This window comes from Lampetra planeri, chromosome 31 (genome assembly GCF_965212315.1).
Source record: "Lampetra planeri chromosome 31, kcLamPlan1.2.h2, whole genome shotgun sequence".
Lineage (NCBI taxonomy): Eukaryota > Metazoa > Chordata > Hyperoartia > Petromyzontiformes > Petromyzontidae > Lampetra > Lampetra planeri.
This window is the reverse complement of record NC_136137.1, coordinates 9,114,848-9,135,066: the sequence shown is the minus strand read 5'-3', so window position 1 is coordinate 9,135,066 and position 20,219 is coordinate 9,114,848. Positions and strand designations below refer to the sequence as shown.

Genomic DNA, 20,219 nt, shown 5'->3' with positions numbered 1-20,219 from the left:
ACTCTGTGGCGACATGTTAACGATCTGGTATACAGGAGGGCGTGTGTTTGATCCCGACCCTGACGCCTGCTGCATATTTTGAGTTTGCATGTCTCTCTCCTCGTGGTCGTGTCGATTTTTTTTGCCGGTCCTCCAGTTTTTCCCTCCACATTTACAATCAACATGCGTTGATGTGTTTTTGGCTGCTATAAGTTTCCACACGATAAGCCACTTTGTTGAGCTATTGGTTGTGACCAGGTCACTTGTGAAACACATTCCTGCGGAGGGAGCTGGTAGGAACGTTGGGTTGCTCGGTCAATGGCCAGGGTTAACGGCGGCGTGGTGTACAGTATTCCGCAAATATGCCCGACTGTGAGGGCGGGCACAAGCCGGCGTGAGTAGGTTAAACGTTGAGTTTTATAAGGGCACCACGGGGTGACCAGCCCCTCCTCAGAAACGGCCTGCAACACTAACCTAAATATGAGTTTACGTCCGATTTTCATGCAGGTTTAAATTGGTATGTGCTTTAAACATTATCATTGCATCTTACTCAACCAGTCTATGTATCTGCATTCATTAGAGCAACGCAAAAAGCACATTAAGTGACTGAAGTAAACCTGCTTTTGTTTATTTGCACTTGCTTATGAAGTCTTTTGAATAATTAAGAAACATCATCTGCTTTTACTGGCACTGTACTTGCATAATCACGGTCACCACTAGCAGCAAGCAACGTGATCTATCCCTTATCAGTGGTGCTGTGCGGAGAGGCACTCTTCAGTAAGACTGATGTTACTTCTCTGAGTGATTCATTCGGCTTGATTTTGTATTCATCACCACCCACACATCGCTTGCCAGAACATATTAAACAGGGTCTGTTTGCCTCCACCTCTGCGTGCGCCTACCAACGGTGCCTTTGGAAAGACAGACTTCCTCCACATGTTAGAAAATGTTGAGGTTTCAGTAGGAGGCTCTGTATTCCTAGAATGGTTTTCCAGGGCCAGCACCACACAATTGCAATGCATTCGTGAATGCGGTGCAGGAATCATGCGCTTTGATAATCCAGCCAACATTCCATCTCTGCAAAAAATCTGGCAACACTATACAAGCGGCGTGAAGCCCCAACCTTCGTAAACCTTCGTCTTCTGGGTGACATCTGACTTGAAGCTGGTGGCGGTGGCCGCCGGGCTCACGGGTCAAAGCACTGAGCTGGTGGCATCAAGACCCCTGGGTTAAAACCCAGGCAACCACCTGGGGTTAAATTGGGTTCCTGAAGCGCTGTGAGTTCACGGTCTCAGGCCCAGTTACCAATGACTGTCGACACAATAAAATATTTAAAAATACTTTGTTTATAAAACACGCTTTAATGAAATGTACTGTCCGAGCTGCCCCTCCCCCTGCCCCCTTCCCCCATCGCCCCTCCCCTCCTTCCACATCCCCCGCCCCTCGGCGTGGCTCCCCGAGGTTTGCCGTGACGTAAGGTACCACGTGGTGATTTACAGGCAACGTGAGTTGAGTGTGGACAATTAGAGCCGTTAAAAAGATTGTTTACAAATATTTTATTTTTATTTTTAATGATAGAATATAGTATTGTCATCAGTATGACATACCTATACGAAGTTTGCAGTCGATACGACATTGGGAATACGGTTGAAATTGAGTTACAAGATTTTTGGATATGACAACACACACAGTAAGTTAATTAAAAGCGTGTAAAATGTTTAAAAAAATATGTTTTGGATTTTTTTTATGACAGAATATAGTGTTGTCATCAGTATGACATAGCTATACCAAGTTTGCAGTCGATAGCACATTGGGAAGTGTGTAAAATTGAGTTACAATATTTCTTTTTTGAGGATACCACAGACGAAGCGAGTTAAATAAAAGCGTGTAAAAATACATCGTGTGAAATTTGGTTCTGTAACTTAATTTGCCTGAATTCCTAGCGCTGATAATTAGAAATGTCAGTTTGAGCGGCATGGAATGAACGTAACTTGAAGTGACTTCAGAGGTAGTTCTGTGATATCAGCTTCCGTGGGCCTGTTCTTTAACGTCTCGTGGCACAATCCTGATGGCGCAATCGGGATAAAATTGTGGGGTGGGAAATGGGCTGAAATGTGGTCAATATTAATAAAGGCAGCTTTTAGTTGGTGTGTTTTCTTTTTAGGCAGGTGTAGAATGGCTTGCACCTTTCCGTGCATGACCAGAGACAGGGAATTCCTCTCGAGGCAAAAGGAAAACAGCCAAGGTGTACGCCTGCTTGCTAATGTAAACAGCGGAACCTTGAAAGAGAAAATAAATGTGTTATATGTGCAGCGCGAAAAAGGGCGGGAGCTCTATGAAAATAACGATTGACATTTGCCCTCAATCACTGGGGGTGACAAAACCAAAACGTAGCCAAAATCTTAAACCGTCACAATAGGTGTTTGTTTTAAGTGACAGATTTACATCTTGAATTCTTCACCTCAACAAGAGTGCAGACAAGTTCATCTTCTGGAGAATCTTTCTTCCACCACAGTTCTTTGTTGGATTTGCAGCAGGAACCGAGCAGCACAGATCCGTCTTGCTCATGGCATATTTCTCTGACAGCTCTTTTACCAGTGGCTTTGTGCACGAGTGGTGCAATGAAACGCTTGTTTAAAAATTGGCTTCCTCGTCTGGCGGGTAAACGGACCATTCGCCCGACGCTTGAATTGACCGGCGCTCTCTCTCTCGGTTGCAGAGAACACTCCAGGTTTGGGCGTAATCATGTAATCGTCGGCGGTCGTCATCTCTTCATCTCTCTCCTCGCGTACGGCAAAATATGACTGCTCGTCCATCAACTCAGGAACCAAGGAGCTACTATTTAATCTCACCTTACATTTCTTCTGTCTGGGGGTTTTGGCGTTCAGGGTAATTTTAGCTACTTTTATTTATTTGGAACATGACTCCCCCCCCCCCTGCCCTCGCGAGCAGGGTTTCTGCATGGCGACGTACGTGAGCGTTCGGTAAGCGCACCAAAGCGGACGTGTGGTGGCATGGCCACTCTGTTTGCGTGGGGGGGGGGCACTGGGATGGAAGCAACGTCCTCCGCCCCCCCACCCCCAACCCCCTCCGTACCGGAACGATGGGCGGTTGAGGTTGACTCTGTTTGGGTGTCATCAGAGGGGCAGCCTCTGTGGCTGCTGACGATCGGCCCCCGTCTGGTGTCGTGGTGTTGCGTTGCGTACGGAAATTCTTCTCTCTTGCACGTGCATGGATTCTGCACCACTTTCCATCGATTTCATTGCCTTTGCTGAAAAGGTTCAACCATATCACGCTGGTTTTTATCGCCAAGTTTCAGGCCACCCATTGGTCAATTTGTATTGTTTTCTATAGGTTAAGTCTCGAACAAAAACACAACTTTATGCAAAAATGTAATTTACATTGGAGTTATAGTGACCCTCCCCCGTTAGACAGAGTGGAACAGCGTTAATACGGGCCGCTGGGTTCAATTCCCGACTTACTCTCTGTGTTTTTGATGCGTATCTACGCTCTGTGTATATTTGGGCCGTTATGTATGCACTTCATGACAAAATACAGTTTTGAAGTCTCCATCAATTGTTCCAGCATGGTGCGCTCTAATGCACTGCATTAATGTATACAAATGTATGGCAGTAAAGTCAGGATGACATCTCTAAGGTGCCTTAATAATGGTGCATTTCCCAAAAAGTTAAAGCCTCATTAATAACAACCCAGAAAACACAGCCAAGGTACCTATCTAAAAGATAACAGCTGTTTATCTTTTGGGTTACATCTAATATTTACTAACCAAAGAGCTGTAATTAATCATTGCTACGTGATGTTTATAGACAAAAACCTTGTATGGCCTAAACAGACTTTTGGGGCAAGTGCTGTTGAGCACCTATAAAGACTGGCACGGTACACGAGGGGGTGGGTGGCCAGCACCACGCCCTGACGCCTGCTGTATATTTTGAGTTTGCATGTTCTCCCTGTGGTCGCGTGGATTTTTCTCCGGGTCCACCGCTTTTTCTCTCCACATTTAGAAACACGCGTTTCGAGTATTTGGCTCCTTTCCATTTCCGCGTGATAAGCCACTTTGTTGAGCTATCATTTGTGACCAGGTCGCTTCTGAAAAAGAGCTGTATAGATCAGTGGGCCTTACCTGGTAAAATACAAAATAGTTTAAATAGGAGTAGTTTGAGGCTGAGTCGACCTAAGAGAACCCCATGACCGGTTCAGATACTCGTCACTGGCCTTGGCTGTGAGCGGGAATTGAACTCGGGTGGCCGGGTTCTGAGCATGGCACACTACGAACGTGACATTCACTGCCAGTTCTGACACACGCAGGCCATGACGTGACGCGCACACTTAATTGCTACGGCGCTGTACGTTCCTTGAAGTATTTTGACCTCGATTTTCCGCGCCTCGAGTCAACGCGGTGCTGGCACGCGCAGTCGTTCTCGTAAATACGAGACTCGGGGGGTTATTGCGCATCCAGGAGAAAGCCACACCGCCTCTCGTTGCCGTCACCCTAACACAGCGCGCGGCAGCTTTAGCGGCGGATGACGCTCGCCCGCTCGCCAGCTTGCTTGTCGGTGTTCACCGCGCGTCATTAAGTGCCAATTACCAGAGGTGTGGACTCGAGTCATGTGACTTGGACTCGAGTCAGACTCGAGTCATGAATTTGATGACTTGCGACTCGACTTGGACTTGCATAACAATGACTTTGTCCCACCTATGAGATGTGGACTCGAGTCATGTGACTTGGACTCGAGTCAGACTCGAGTCATGAATTTGATGACTTGCGACTCGACTTGGACTTGCATAACAATGACTTTGTCCCACCTATGAGATGTGGACTCGAGTCATGTGACTTGGACTCGAGTCAGACTCGAGTCATGAATTTGATGACTTGCGACTCGACTTGGACTTGCATAACAATGACTTTGTCCCACCTATGAGATGTGGACTCGAGTCATGTGACTTGGACTCGAGTCAGACTCGAGTCATGAATTTGATGACTTGCGACTCGACTTGGACTTGCATAACAATGACTTTGTCCCACCTATGAGATGTGGACTCGAGTCATGTGACTTGGACTCGAGTCAGACTCGAGTCATGAATTTGATGACTTGCGACTCGACTTGGACTTGCATAACAATGACTTTGTCCCACCTATGAGATGTGGACTCGAGTCATGTGACTTGGACTCGAGTCAGACTCGAGTCATGAATTTGATGACTTGCGACTCGACTTGGACTTGCATAACAATGACTTTGTCCCACCTATGAGATGTGGACTCGAGTCATGTGACTTGGACTCGAGTCAGACTCGAGTCATGAATTTGATGACTTGCGACTCGACTTGGACTTGCATAACAATGACTTTGTCCCACCTCTGCCAATTACCGTTCGGCTCTCCCCCTCGCTGTGCGCGGCCGGAGCTGCCCTGCGCGTGCTCGACCGTCGTCGGCGTGACGCGATGCGGGGGCAGTGACCGCGCGCGCGCGCGCACACAGAGCGGTGACTGTGCGTGGAGGAGCAGCAGGTCACTCGGCATCTTCATTTCTCCCGTTGGGAGGTAATGCCACTCGTAGCCCGTGTTAGTGCGGCGTGTCGTCGTTTGATTGTGTTTGTACGTGGGGAGCGGTAGTGTAACGGTTAGCTCGCTGCGCTATGAACCCGGCGACCCGAATTTGATTACCTCTCACGGCCAGCGCCAGTGGCAATTATCTGAACGGGGCCTCCCCTAGGTCGACTCAGCCTCAAATCAGTACCTGGTGTGGTGTGTAAACATCACCACTTGGGAGACAAAGGTGGCCAGGCTTGGTGCTGGCCACCCACCCCCTTGTATGCCGTGCCGGCCTTCATAGGTGCCACTCGCTAACAGCACTTGCCCCCACAGTTTGTTCGAGGCTATGCGGGGGACCTTTGTCTCTGTAACAGTGTAGCGGCTATCGTGACGACCCGAGTCTAATTCCCCCACCTCGACTACCGTCAGCGCAAATGATCTGAACCGGGCCTGGGCTTCCTTTAGGTCAACTCAACCTTAATCGAACACCTGGTGCAGTTTGTAAACATCATCACTGGGGACATACAACATGGTTAGAGCACTGCTTTACTAACCCAGTGACCTTAGTTTAATTCCCAGCCACGGAATAAATCAGTGGCAAGTTGTATCTGACTGTGCTGTAGGAGTCCTAGGTCAACTCAACTTTAAATGATGATCTTATATTGTGTATGAATGCCAGCGCTGGTGCCGGCCTTAGCGGGTGCTCACTAACAGCGTCCGCCCCATCCTTCTCAAAGGCTCTTGCGTGTGCACCCCTGGAGAGTTGGCCGACTGCTCTGTGCGTTCCTCTATAGTGGTTCAGGTGGCGTGTGGCTTTAGCGGAAGCAGCAATGGGCAGTTGGCATCTGGGCACCCGTGTGGCTCGTGAGACGAGAGGAGAGAACGAGCGTGGTCCTGGCATCACAGTCGCCTCGTATGTCATCCCGTTGGATATACATCATCGGTGTATTTTTTAATATTTGTAAAACAACTTGGTGTTTAAACAATCGGTATAACCAGTCTTTCCAAAGTGTGCCATAAGTTTGCATGATACTCCCAATTGGCAACCTTCTCAGCCCACAGAGTTGTCAAGACTTGTTCACAGTGTGCTGGTTTTTTTGTCGGCATATGTCTTTGTCTTGTTGCCAGATGTCTTCCAATTTCGCACTCGTGTCATGTCGTGAGTTGAAGAATCAAATTTGGAACTCTCGCAGAATGAATAACCCCTCCACCCCCCCCCCCCCGTTATTGCTATCACAATTGTTTCCGAGAAAAACAAGTTGTCCGTGGAATATGCCAAATCACACGCAAAACTGATTTCTTTTTTAAAATCCCACAGCTGGAATTTAGCCAATATTAAATATAATAATAATACGATGGGGATTTTTTTTGTGTGCAGTCAGTGGTTACCAGGGCGAGACCATCATTTCACACCCACAGCTGAGAACCCGGTTTAATCACAGCCGGCTGACACACACCCCCAGCTCGGTGCTTTGCATTACATTCTTCTGCTTTGCATTTTGTTCCAAATTCACAGCAACTGCCCCGCACGTGTGTAGAGTTCGTGTGTTATTGGCCAAACAGTTTGAGCACTTGCAGTTTCTTTCGGGTGAAGCAGGCGCCGATTGCTTATCTCTGTGGGCTCAGAACTGGGTCACCGATAACACGTAGCCTCCTCTGCACACAACAAACAAAGATCCCGTATAGCCTGAACAGACTGTTGGGGCAAGTGCTGTTAGCGAGTAGCACCTATGAGGGCCGGCACACGAGGGGGTGGATGGGCCAGCACCACGCCCGGCCGCCTTTACCTCCCTAGTGGCGATGTTTTACACTGCACCAGGTACTGATTTGAGGCCGAGTCGACCTAGGGAAGGCCTAGGACCGGTTCAGATAATCGTCACTGGTGCTGACCGTGAGCGTGAATCGAACTCGGGTCGCCGGGTTCATAGCGCAACGCGATAACCGCTACACTACCGCTCCCCTCTGCACACACACAAACACGCAAACGGCCCATCTCTTTAAACTGCGGCTTCTGGTTTGCGCCCTCAACTGGCAGAGTTCGGCATCCAGCAAGATGTTTTATTGGTCACATGTGGACATGGCAAATTATGCGTTGTCATTTATGAATAATACTCGTTGGACCAATGCGTGTTTAAAATGTATTATTAAAACGAATATTAACTTTGACAGCCTTCATGCGTAACGTTCGCTGCTCGGGAACATTCTGAAACGTTCAGTGTTGATGTTTGTTAAGGCGGCATACCCGAGGCGTGTTATAACAGTGTCACGTTGCGGCGAGGTTGAGTAACCTAACAAGTGGCAGAGTTGAGGAGTCGTGTATTGGATAAAGGTGGCTCAGGTATAACGGAGTGATTGAAAAATCTGCAAGGCTGAGTTCAGTGTAAAAAAAAAAATCGAATTTGTTCATTCGCTTGGATTAGGGTCTTTTTTTTACCAATCTAACCAGCAAATCTTGAGTGGTCTTAACAAATTATTATATTATTTTATTATGTTTTATTTTTATTATTTCCATTCTACGTCACTTTACCGAAAGAACCAAGAAGATGGTCTTAACAAGTCTCTAAGAATAATGTTTAGTTAGAAGAACCTGAGTCATACAGGCATTCCCATGGGAAAGATATAACATTTTTATGGCCACATTCCGTCTTGAACACACCACTCATGAAGAGCCGAGCCTGGTTTCCACCGGTCATGTTACATGTGCGCCCACAGGCCCCAAAGGTCTTGGAATCGGCATCTTGGGGAGAGGCCCCAACCCCGAAGAGCAGAATATCCACGTGGCAGCTCTGCTGGACGGAGGAGCTGCCAAGATGGACGGCAGGTGAGGGGGGGGGGAGGTGTTTTTTTATTTTGGTTTAGGCACTATTAAAAGGTGGGGCATATCAACCGGAAAAAACATATCAAACACTTTGAGCGTTTCTTTTGAGTGAAGCAGAAGCGATGCTCATCAAGTCTGCTTCACCCGAACTACCTCGCCTGGTATACAGGAGGTCGTGTGTTCGATCTCAACCCTCGTGCCTGTATATACGGAGTTTGCATGTTCTCCCCGTGGTCGCGTGGCTTTTTCTACGGGTCCTCTGGGTCTTCCCTCGTTTAGAAACACGCGTGTTGGTGTATTTGGCTGATATAATTTTCCCTTGATAAGCCACTCGTTGAGCTGTCATTTGATGATGGCCAGGTCACTTCTAGAGCTATACAGCACAGTGGGCCTTACCCTGGTAAAATAAAATGCAACGCAACTTCCACCTGGGCACGTTGGTGAACACACGTGTTGGTGGATCGCGTAGAGATCTGTGAAACCCTCGCACCAGCCGGGGGCTGCAAGGTGGCAGCACAGCAAGTGGGTTCATAAAACCTGTCTCGATGCGTCGATTTTCTCCAGAAACATTGGTGTTCTCCCACCACACAAAACACTTCTGAAAAGGGAACCGGCCCAAACGACCCGATGTATGGCCCGAGTGAAAAACCTTGAAGAATCGCCGAGGCTTTTCAGGATAAACAATTGACATTAAGTGACCTCTATGTGCATTGTTACCTCCAGTGTTCACAGTGGGGAATCCACAGTTTGTTTCTTATCTCTTTTCAAAAGGTACACGTTACTGAATCATGTGCTTACACCGCCGCCGTACATTGCAAAATAACATTCTTCCTTTCCCCCCTTTTCACTCTGTCCACGCCCATCAAAATCTGGCTGAGACCACGGCCATGCTTGTGAAAAGTCTTTGTGGCAGTTTCGTTTTTTTTGCTGCGATTGTAATCATCAAACGCTTGCCACACACACAAAAACCCCCGACTGCTGTTTTTACTTTGCCTGCTCCCCGGCCTTCAACCCGGGATTACTCGGGGTCCCCGGGCTAAAGGCCCTGGTGGTGCTGCCTTTTGACCCCCCCTCCCTAAATCCTTCCGCTTGCCTCATTTTCACGAGCTCGCGTTCTTTTAAAAAATAAAGAACAACGCATTTTCCGAAATATAAAGGGATTTGCGGATTCCAAGTAACCCTTTTGATGTTGGATATTGCAGCGGTGGCTGAAACCGAGGTCTGTTGAATCACCTGGGTTCGTGGAGCTCCGGATAATTGACGGCGACTGTCACCGGCCATCCCTGGCATTGGGCCTAGATCGGAGCTTCCCTTTTTTTGAAAGTGCGCAGGTCCGAATCGCGCGTTTAGAGATTGTTCCTTCCGTTATGTTGGGAAATTCTTCTCCTGAGCTTTCACCCGCAGGCTTGCCAGCTCCCAAAGACAACCGCAGACAATGCCTGGTAAAAGCTTGCGAGGAGAAACGCTCAACCCGCGGCCTCATCCAGAGGGACCACAACTTAGGCAGATCGCCAGGGCGATGTGCTTTGGCTGTTTTTCCCCGTAATGGGTGGGGCAGTACAGGTGGTTCATGAACTCTCGCTTCATCGACGGTTCTCTGTCGGAGGTTCGGTGTTGCAGGCCGGGCGTCGTCCTGCACCCCGCGAGTGGTTTTCCCGACCTGCGAGCGTGGTGCCCTCTCTGTTGTCCAGGATTGACGTCGGTGACCAGGTGCTGGAGGTGGATGGCGTGAGCCTGGTGGGCATCTCGGAGGAGTTTGCAGGCAACTTGCTCAAGAACACCATCGGCCGTGTCAAGTAAGAAGGGGGGGGGGGGGGCGACCCTGCCACTCAGCGTGGGTGGGAACTTGGGGCCGGTGGAGCGGCTCTGTAAATCCCCTGGATTTTTTTCCTGCTGTCCCTGTAATGCTTTTTCAAGGTTACGTATCAAGTGTGATATATCACAATGCTCTTGGATATCACGGCTGCGTTATGTAGCATCGCTTTAAGTTAATTTTGGGGGTTTTCAATGCCATGTTAATTGAGCAAATGTTTTACGTCATATTAAGTAGAAATGATTTAAGATGCTTACAAAGTAAGACGCCAACAGTCGAATGTGCTTAGCGATTCTGCGCAAATAAAGCTCCCATCCGTGAGCGAGACGTGCCCATTTTCGCATCCTGGGTTTTGCAAAGATCTCCCGCGCTTATTGGAATCCTGACAAAACATCCATCACTCGTCCCGTGAAAAGCTTTTAAAGTGCGGCTTATGTTGGTCGCCTGAATGGGCTCGGGGCTTCTGCGCCGGGCCTTTAGTGCCCGCTGCCAGACGCATTAACTCCAGCTGGGCCTGTTTGCTCAGGAGCCACGGGGCACGCTCTCTCCGCGAGATGCACGCGCACATATTAATCAAGCGGTTGAATAAAAGCCGGGGCTCTTGCCAGCACCTTTCCAGTGCGAGGGCTCAATCAAGGGTGGTGTAGCGGGGGGGGGTGCAGAATAAACTGGCAACGAGTTCGTTCCCAAGCCTCGGTCCCTGTCTGACGTCATTTGGCAAAGTGGCGTGTGCGTGCTCTGGGAGGTGATCGCAAGGCACGGCTCGCATGAGATAGCGGAGCGCACAGTCTCTGTCTTTCCTGCACCCGAGCTATCCTCTCTCTCGTAACCAAAATGCTGTTTGCCAACACGTTTGATCTGTGGTTTTGTTTAACGCGGTACGATGGGGATGATGCCCCCGTGGGTGTGTAACGGTTAGCGCACCTGAACTTGCAACACGGAGGTCACCAGTTCGATGTGCGTCTCCTGGCGTTGAAACAATGGGGGCACGTTTCTTAACTCCCCACAGACCTGTGTCGACCCAGCTGTGTAGATGGGTACAACATAGCTCGTTGATTGGCAAGTCACGTGCGGGGAAGTAAAGTGTGGGTACTCCAACGTCTTCCCAGTTGTGTGGCCAGCATGGTTGGGAGATGTTAACTTCCTCGCCTGGTATACAGAAGGTTGGCGGTTCCATTCCGAGCCTGATGCCTGTATATTTGGAGTTTGCAGATTTTTCCCCGTGGTTGTGTAGATTTTTCTCCGGTTCCTCCAGTTTTCCCCTGCACATTTATAATCAACATGCGTTTAGAGTATTTGGTTACTGCTGTCAATTTGAACATGATAAGCCACTTCGTTAAGCTATCATTTGTGGCCAGGTCGCGTCTGAAAAGGCGCTGTATAGCTCAGTGGGCCTTACCTAGCAAAATAAAACTAGTTTATAGTTGAGCAGTTTAGTCTAGAGCATGCTCTAGTGGCGACACTTCCGCCAGCAGTGGTGTGAGTGAGCAATTGCAGGGCTGCACCTTTTACCTTGTACGTGTCTTTGTCTTGGAAGTATTTTTAAAACCATTATTTTTTTTTTAAACAGGGGTGTGATCGGTACTTTTTTAATACTCTTAAGTTTTTCACGACCTTAAAATCGCGTGAATGCCACACAACCATAAAATGGCACGTATGTTTTAAAACACCGATGAAGTGCCATTTGACCTCCAAGTGAAATTGCTTTTTGTTTATATCTTGTAGATTGCTCATTGGCAGGCAAAAGTCTGCTGCAACCAAGCCCAAAAGTCCATTGGCTCGGGAGGCTCTGCACAAGGAGCCAGAAAAAAAGAAGGAAGCTGAGCAGAAAGCGACAACAAATGTCTTGGAACAGCAGGCTGTCCCAGAGCAGTTAGCAGAACCAAGAATCAGGTTTCCAGGGATTATAAACGTGGAGTCCGATCAAATAAAAGCAGACCTCTCTAATCTGCGCCAGCCGCCAAGCGTGCAGGAGGTGCCAAGTGCAGAGCTGGGCTGGCACAGGTTGGCGGAGTCGGAGATTAGCGTAAAGCAGTTGCCAGGTGTGTTCCAGCCAGAGGTGGTAGACCACAGGGAAATCGTAGAACCAGGCACAGCTGAGCAGGTGGTCCCAGAGGAGCACACAGCAAATGAACAGATTGCCAGCAACGCTGCGAGCGAATCCCACGACACGCGTCAACCCCACCTTGCGGTTTGTCCAGTGGCCACGTTTCACTACGTGCACCCCAGCACCGCGGTCACGGACGAGGCCACGGAGGAGAACAGCACGGTGAGCTGCACGTCACAGATTCCGCTTAGCTTCAGCGAGTCCAGCTTTGGGACGACGAGTGTCCTAAAAAGCGAACGAGCGGCGTTTGTTCCCCAGCCGATTCCTTGCGACGGTTCCCCATCTCTTCTCGGAGGCTTGAAGCACGCAGCTCGGCAGGAACCAGAGCAGGAGGCAGTTGAGCAAGACGTGCGAGGCCGAGATGGAGACTCAAGTCTGGAACACCAGACAGAATACGTGCAGGTGAGACTGGATACACGTGTGGGAATATATTTTGTGAGCAAATTATGTTGTGATAATTCCTTACTTGGAATGCACAACTATATGAATACGTTTATGTTATTATTATGAACCTTAGATTTTACATTTTTAATTTATTTTTAATACAACGCTATGAGCATCTGCTGCCTGTTTTTTTTGGGTCAAAGGTCATTGTGTCATCATTGTATTATTTGTTCTTAAAACGTTATGCGCTGGAAGGTTTTGGTGAAATTGTTATTCAAGCGCTTAAATTACATGAAATATTAACACGATCCGTTCAACACGTTCGGCTATTTATTCGTCAAGATTTGCACAGTTTGTCATAACAATTAATTCTTGTTGTTGGGAGGGAAAGTGCTTTAGCTGACACATGTTTAAGTGTTTACTTAATCTTCTTAGATGTGTGCGTCACAGTGAGTATATCGTGAATGTATTGACAGCGCCAGTGTACTCCTTTGCAATATGCAGCAAGCATCTGGAAATTTGATATAAAACAAATGTTCCCGCTTGACACACTAGAAAAGTTATCAAAACGCATTCCCACGTGATTAAACAAGAATATTGGCTGGGCCTGTTGAATGTAAACAAATGATTACTTATCAAAAACAAATATGACTACAGGACATTTTTTAAAGTAAAGACTTTAAAAATACATTTAAAAATACTTTAAAAGGCTTCACTTTAAAGCTTGGCTGCTTACTGTATTATCAATGCTCGTGTATTTACAGAGCGAAAGCTTTGCTGAGTGCCCCTTGAATTGCATTCTAGATGGAAACAGATGGTCATTTCAATCTTTTGTTATTCACGGTGAAATGTCTTAACTTTTTCATCTCCGCAGTCCACGTCAAATTTATATGTTGTTACTCCCATCTTTAAATGGGATCGTGGATTCGATTTCACCCACACAAGTCTGGGACAGGAGATTTATTTTTTTCTCTCTCTCAAGTCCAAGGGTTAAAAGTGCTCCCTGTGGGGTCACGGTCATTGGATGTGAAGTAGCCAGTCCCCTTCATCACCCATGGGCAGAGGTCGCAACCGGGTACCCGATACCCGTACCCTACCCGGCTACCCGTACCCGGCTGGGTACGGGTACCCGTTTGCGACCCTGGTGCGGCCGGGTACGGGTAGGCCGTGAGTCACTGGTGAGTAACCGTTTGTCACTCATTTCGGATAGGGTACGGGTAGGGAACGGGTACCTGTACCCGGCCGGGTACGGGTACGGGTACCCATTTGCGACCCTGGTGCGGCCGGGTACGGGTAAGGAATCAAAACCCGTTTGCGACCTCTGCCCATGGGCCCCTTCTTCCCAGGAGGAACTTCTTTCCCTTCTGGGCACCGTAAGGATCTTGACGTGATATGACGTGGATAAGGAGGTGGTGATCGGCACATGTTAAGGGAGAGCACGTTAGGGCAGAGTGGGGGGGGAGTCCCTACATGGCCATTTCCTCCGTGTTAAAAAAGTGTGAAAAGATGAACGCGAGGCTCGGAGAGGGCCAGGGAGGATGAGGCAGGAATGAGAATTGACGCCTCTTCACCGTGGTCACCACAAGGTGGCACTGTTGCCTCTGATGTATGTATTTATGTTGAACTTTTTTCGCACCGTACGTAGCCAACCGTGCTAATTGGAGGCGTGGGGGAAGGACAACAAACGAAACAAAAAGCAGTTATAAACAAATGAGTTTTCAATCTAGATTTAAAAGTGCATAGCTTCGGTGTCTTCCTAATATGGGAAGGAGGAGCGTTCCAGATAGCCGCAGAAGCGCATCTGAAACGCAGTGACCATCTTTGATTGAAGGCTAGCCAAAAGCCACTGCGAGGATGACCGGAGTTCGCATGATGGTTTCTGCTCCTTGACGAGATCAGCAAGGTATTGTGGTTCATTTGTGGCAAGCACTTTGTGTATACCGAGTGCAACCTTAACGGCTAAAAACTATGAATGTTTGAGCAAGTGTCAGAATACGCACTACCGTCATGACGCCTCAGTGAGGTTTGGCGCATTCAAATAAGAGTTACGAAGTAATTATATATATTAACAAACGTGTTTTATAGATTAGACATTAACATTGTACACTTTAATAATATACACTCTATTTTTTTATGCGAAGAACCAACTAAAATAAAGCATTCGAAATTTTATTGATAAATAGCAAACTAAATATTTGATTGATGTTAAGGGTGGAAATACCACCTTGGTAGCAGAGATTTGGTCTGTTCTGACCTGTCACTCACAAGCCTCATTGTGGTACCATTTTGCCCCAAGTGTACTTTGTGACAACCTTTGCAGGTTGCAGTCTTGACAATCAACGGCGTCCTTAGGGCTTTAAAGATTATTCGTGCTTGAGTGGCGGTTTATAAAAATTGCACCGAGCATCATTATTTTTCCAAATCACCTTATAATTATCGAGTGAGAGCCGAAAGGATGATTTGTGTAAGAGCAGGTTGTTCCTTCTGGGAATTGCGCTTTTACCAGTGGCGAGACGTTAACTACCTCGCCTGGTATACAGGAGGTCGTGGGTTCGATCCCTACCCTGACGCCCGTATATATGGAGTTTGCGTGTCTCTCTCTCCGTCGTCGTGTGGATTTTTCTCCGGGTCCTCCGGATTTTCCCTCGACATTTAGAAACATGCCTTTAGAATATTTGGCTGCTAGAAATATGCTCACGGTAAAGCCACTTTGTTGAGCTATCATTTGTGGTCAGGTCGCTTCTAGCGATAGAGCTCAGTGGGCATTCCTGTTAAAATAAAAAATAGTTTCGGTGTTTTATTTTCTTTTTTAAGTTCTAAAAATGTATATTAAGAGCATCTTGTTTAGTAATCATACATGTTATTTCGACTGAACAAAGCCATTCATAACCTTAGCAGACTTTTACTCAGCACCATGACGCACCATGCCTTCTTAATGAAGCCTGGCTACCTTTGCTGCCAAGCATCGACCGCTTAACCGAAGCCGGAGTTCACTGCCGAACTATTTTGGGCTTAAAAGTGGGCGGGTGGCTCTTCTGCATCGGCATAACACGTTTAAAGCACTCGCACTGCTGGGATCTTCGTGGATTTCGTGTTGAGGATTGATATCGGTGGAATTTACGAGCCGTTACTAAATTCACGCTAAATGCTTCAACCCACGCATGCAACTACAAGTCCCATAGCACAAATATTAAATCGTGCAAGTTGCGCGTTGAGTAATCGCCGTTCAGAATGGATTTAATAAATACAAATCAAAGGGTGGGGGGGAAAAAAATCTCTTATCATATCTGAATAATGGAATTGGGAGTGGAGTGTGCAAGAGGGTGGGAAATGAATCATAGGGCACAACACGATTGCTTCCTGCTTTTACGACCTGCATGGTTATCGTTCGGATGCCGTAAAGTGTAAAATCATTTACAGTTTTTGGCATCTGCACTGCGCCCTTTTGATGTGGTTCAAATTAAAATCTTCAGTCGGCTATAAAACTATTCTGTTGGAGGCCATCAACTAACCCTGAGTCCTAGACATGCACACACACACACATCTCCTGCGTGAGATCACAATCTCACGTTTACTATAATGGGGGCATTTTTCTCTTTGTCACCTGCCTCTCCACGCTAGCTTCCACAACGGGCACTGATATAACAATGAATCCTCAACAAGCATAACCCGTAAAAACAAAGTTTTTCACTATAAATCCTTTATATGCGTGGCGGCTAGAGTCCTCTCGTCCTCTGGCTTGAGATGGCTGCCACCTATGGGTCAGATGATTGCAGTGCACCATTAAGCAATTGGTAATTAAATATAATATTTTTGTCCTAAAAAGTGTAAAATTTTGGAAAAAAATTTTCACGAACATTAATTGTCACGCACAACGAGTCTGTGTGGAAAATGTCAGCTCGATTGGATCACGGGAAGTGGGTTAAAAAACGACCGAAAGATTTGCACGGTCGTAAGCAAGCAAGCGAACTTAATATAAAGGATTTAAAAATAGCGTCATGTGCTTTGAAATTGGTCATACCTTCGTCTATTAGTAATACAAACATTATTGTACACCCTTTTGTCACCCTACCGACAAGACGAAGGGCTTGCCACATCATGCGAGTAATGGGGAGTTGTTTAACTATACGGAATCATGCAGGTCAGTGCGAGTTGGCGAATGAGGGCCCAGAATTGGTTCAGACACCACTCACCCTTGATGTTCGCTGTGGCTGGGAATCCAACTCTGGATGCTGCGTTTATCGTGCAGGTCGCCAACCGGTACACCCACCCACCACTCCACCTCCTCAACGTGCATTGTGAATCATCTCAAACGTCGTAGCGAATGCTGTGTGCGACGACGACTCTTCCCCCAAGTCCCGGTTAATCGCCTTCGCGGGATGTGGAGGTTGCTGTGTGTGTGTGAGGTGGGGCCTTACCATCAGCCCCACCAAAACTAAGCACCTGCCTGGGTATTTTGTACCATCGGACACTCCACCCTCACAACTCCCAATTGGTGATGGGGCAGTTGTGGAGAGAGTGGAGAGTTTCCCATACCTGGGCAGTGTGCTTATGACCGGCTCCAGTTTATCAGCAGAGGTCTCACTCCGAATCAGTCGAGCGGCAATATCTTCTCATCGGTTGTGTGGAAGCTACCTGGTCTGTCGCTCCGCACGAAGCTTCAGGTCTTCTCGGCCACGGTCATTCCCTCCCTTCTCTACGCTTGCGAAACGTGGACCCCCCTAGTGGAGCATCTTCGCCGGTTGGAAACATTTAGGCTGGCCTGCCTACGATCCATCCTGGGTTTAACCAGGCTGGATTGTGTGAGGAGCTCACAAGTCCTTGAAAGATCTGGGCAAAGTCCCATCAGTGAGCTCCTCCGGCAGGCAAGGCTGCGTTGGCTGGGTCATGTAGCCCGCATGCCCAGCCACCGCATGCCTAAACAGCTTTTGTTCGGCCGGATCGAGGGGGCTAAACGGGCGCGGCACGGGCTAGAGAAGAGATGGAGTGATGTGGTACAGGAGGACGTGGAGCTGAGTGGACTTGCCGATGACTGGTACCAGCGGTGTCAAGATCGGCCTCAGTGGCGGAGGCTCGTGAAGGACGCTACTGGGCAGTTGGAGGCAGTCGCCCTCCAACAACAACGGAGGGCGGAAGAGCGACGCTCACAACAACGAGCGGAGCGCCGGGTGGCTAAAGCACAGCAAGTTGGCACAGTAGGGGGCACAGGTGGTGCATCAGCCAGTCATCTCGGTCATCTCGGTCAGTCGACCCATGGCACCTGCAGGGTCTGCCCCGTGACCTCCTGCCAGCGGGCGTTCGACACTTCACGTGGGCTCAAGGTGCACATGGCCTGGCACAAGCGTCGTGGTGACGTCACCGCCACTTAGTGGCGAATGGCGGTTGTTGTTGTTGTGTGTGTGTCCACGTGTGTGTGTCCACGTGTGTGTGTGTGTGTGTCCACGTGTGTGTGTGTGTGTCCACGTGTGTGTGTGTCCACGTGTGTGTGTGTCCTGCCTACGATCCATCCTGGGTTTAACCAGGCTGGATTGTGTGAGGAGCTCCCAAGTCCTTGAAAGATCTGGGCAAAGTCCCATCAGTGAGCTCCTCCGGCAGGCAAGGCTGCGTTGGCTGGGTCATGTAGCCCGCATGCCCAGCCACCGCATGCCTAAACAGCTTTTGTTCGGCCGGATCGAGGGGGCTAAACGGGCGCGGCACGGGCTAGAGAAGAGATGGAGTGATGTGGTACAGGAGGACGTGGAGCTGAGTGGACTTGCCGATGACTGGTACCAGCGGTGTCAAGATCGGCCTCAGTGGAGGAGGCTCGTGAAGGACGCTACTGGGCAGTTGGAGGCAGTCGCCCTCCAACAACAACGGAGGGCGGAGGAGCGACGCTCACAACAACGAGCGGAGCGCCGGGTGGCTAAAGCACAGCAAGTTGGCACAGTAGGGGGCACAGGTGGTGCATCAGCCAGTCATCTCGGTCATCTCGGTCAGTCGACCCGTGGCACCTGGGTCTGCCCCGTGACCTCCTGCCAGCGGGCGTTCGACACTTCACGTGGCCTCAGGGTGCACATGGCCTGGCACAAGCGTCGTGGTGACGTCACCGCCACTTAGTGGCGAATGGCGGTTGTTGTTGTTGTGTGTCCACGTGTGTGTGTGTCCACGTGTGTGTGTGTGTCCACGTGTGTGTGTGTGTCCACGTGTGTGTGTGTGTCCACGTGTGTGTGTGTGTCCACGTGTGTGTGTGTGTCCACGTGTGTGTGTGTGTGTGTCCACGTGTGTGTGTGTGTGTGTCCACGTATGTGTGTGTGTGTGTGTCCACGTATGTGTGTGTGTGTGTCCACGTGTGTGTGTGTGTGTCCACGTGTGTCCCACTCGCTGCGTATGAAAACAGCCACGCTCTTTGCATCATGTGACCGGTAAAGGGAAGGTGGGCAGGGGGGTGTGTGAATTAGTGATTGCTATTGTTTGGTTAGAACGGGGTGGCTGATTGGGAATGCGTGGGTACCTGTGGAGGGTTGATTGGGTGGTGATGCAGGTGGAACGGGGGTGGGGGGTGTAATAACGGAGTGCGGGGAAGATGATTGGAGGGGTTATCCATGGGGAGGGGTGGAGAACAGCAGAGAGGTGCGCTGCTACGATGTGGAGGGGTTTGGAGGGACGAGGGCGAGCAGCGGTTTTACGTGACAAGCGGTTTAATTGTAGATTCAGAAAAGGATAGCTGCCGCGATGAATCGTTGTGTTTCTAAAATACATCTTGGGTTAAGCGTTCACACACACACCTACTCTCACTTAGGTAGTCAGCCGGTTCTTTTTTTATTGTTTTTGTGAGTGGTGGTTGACACGAATTAAGAAATATCACGAAATAGGAAGTTGTGTTTTCGTGGTTATTACACTTTGGGTCGTTCGGTAAAGCCACGTAGATGGTTCAAAGAAAATAATAAAAAACTACGTCTACGTAAACCATCTACGTGACTTCACCGAAAGGCCCAAAGAATATGAATTCCTGCAGTCACGAAAGCTTTTAGTCAAGATTTACACTTTGTATCGTTCAGCACTCGATCAAGCTCCTGGCTGAGTGGCTGGGTTGGAAAAACTGGGCTCACAAGGTGGAGCCCGCGTTCCCATTGCGCCCCCTACTGGGCCTACCCCAGCAGGGGGGTGCAGGGGTGCAATGTGGGTTAATTTGCAGCAGAGGTCGCAACCGGGTACCCGATACCCGTACCCTACCCGATACCCGGCTACCCGTACCCGGCCGGGTACGGGTACCCGTTTGCGACCCTGGTGCGGCCGGGTACGGGTAAGGAATCAAAACCCGTTTGCGACCTCTGATTTGCAGGCGTGCTGGAGGCAAGAGCTCTTGCGTAAAGGGAGCCCACAAGCTTTCACCCGGGCAACGCTTGGAACCAACTGTGTCACCGCAAACTCAACGCAGCACTGGGATGCGCTGCACGTGGCGTTCTGTACGCTGACCGTGTTGTTTTTTTATATATATACATAAAAGCACATGGGTACAAAATGACTGAATTGAAATATTTTCACTTTGGATAACCGAACCTCACTCAGAAACAAAGCAAGCTCACCTT

At 48.8% G+C, this 20,219-nt stretch overlaps 1 protein-coding gene across 3 annotated transcripts in view; it reads left to right on the top strand.

Moving 5' to 3' along the window:
• LOC144729189 (uncharacterized) overlaps positions 1-20,219 on the top strand; it is a 133,080-nt gene that overhangs the window by 47,841 nt on the left and 65,020 nt on the right. For all 3 annotated transcript variants that reach the window (XM_078609227.1, XM_078609226.1, XM_078609228.1), the window contains exons 4-6: positions 8,242-8,350; positions 10,039-10,143; positions 11,886-12,669. In XM_078609227.1, the coding sequence (XP_078465353.1) occupies positions 8,242-8,350; positions 10,039-10,143; positions 11,886-12,669 (998 nt within the window). The remainder of the gene's footprint in view (positions 1-8,241; positions 8,351-10,038; positions 10,144-11,885; positions 12,670-20,219) is intronic.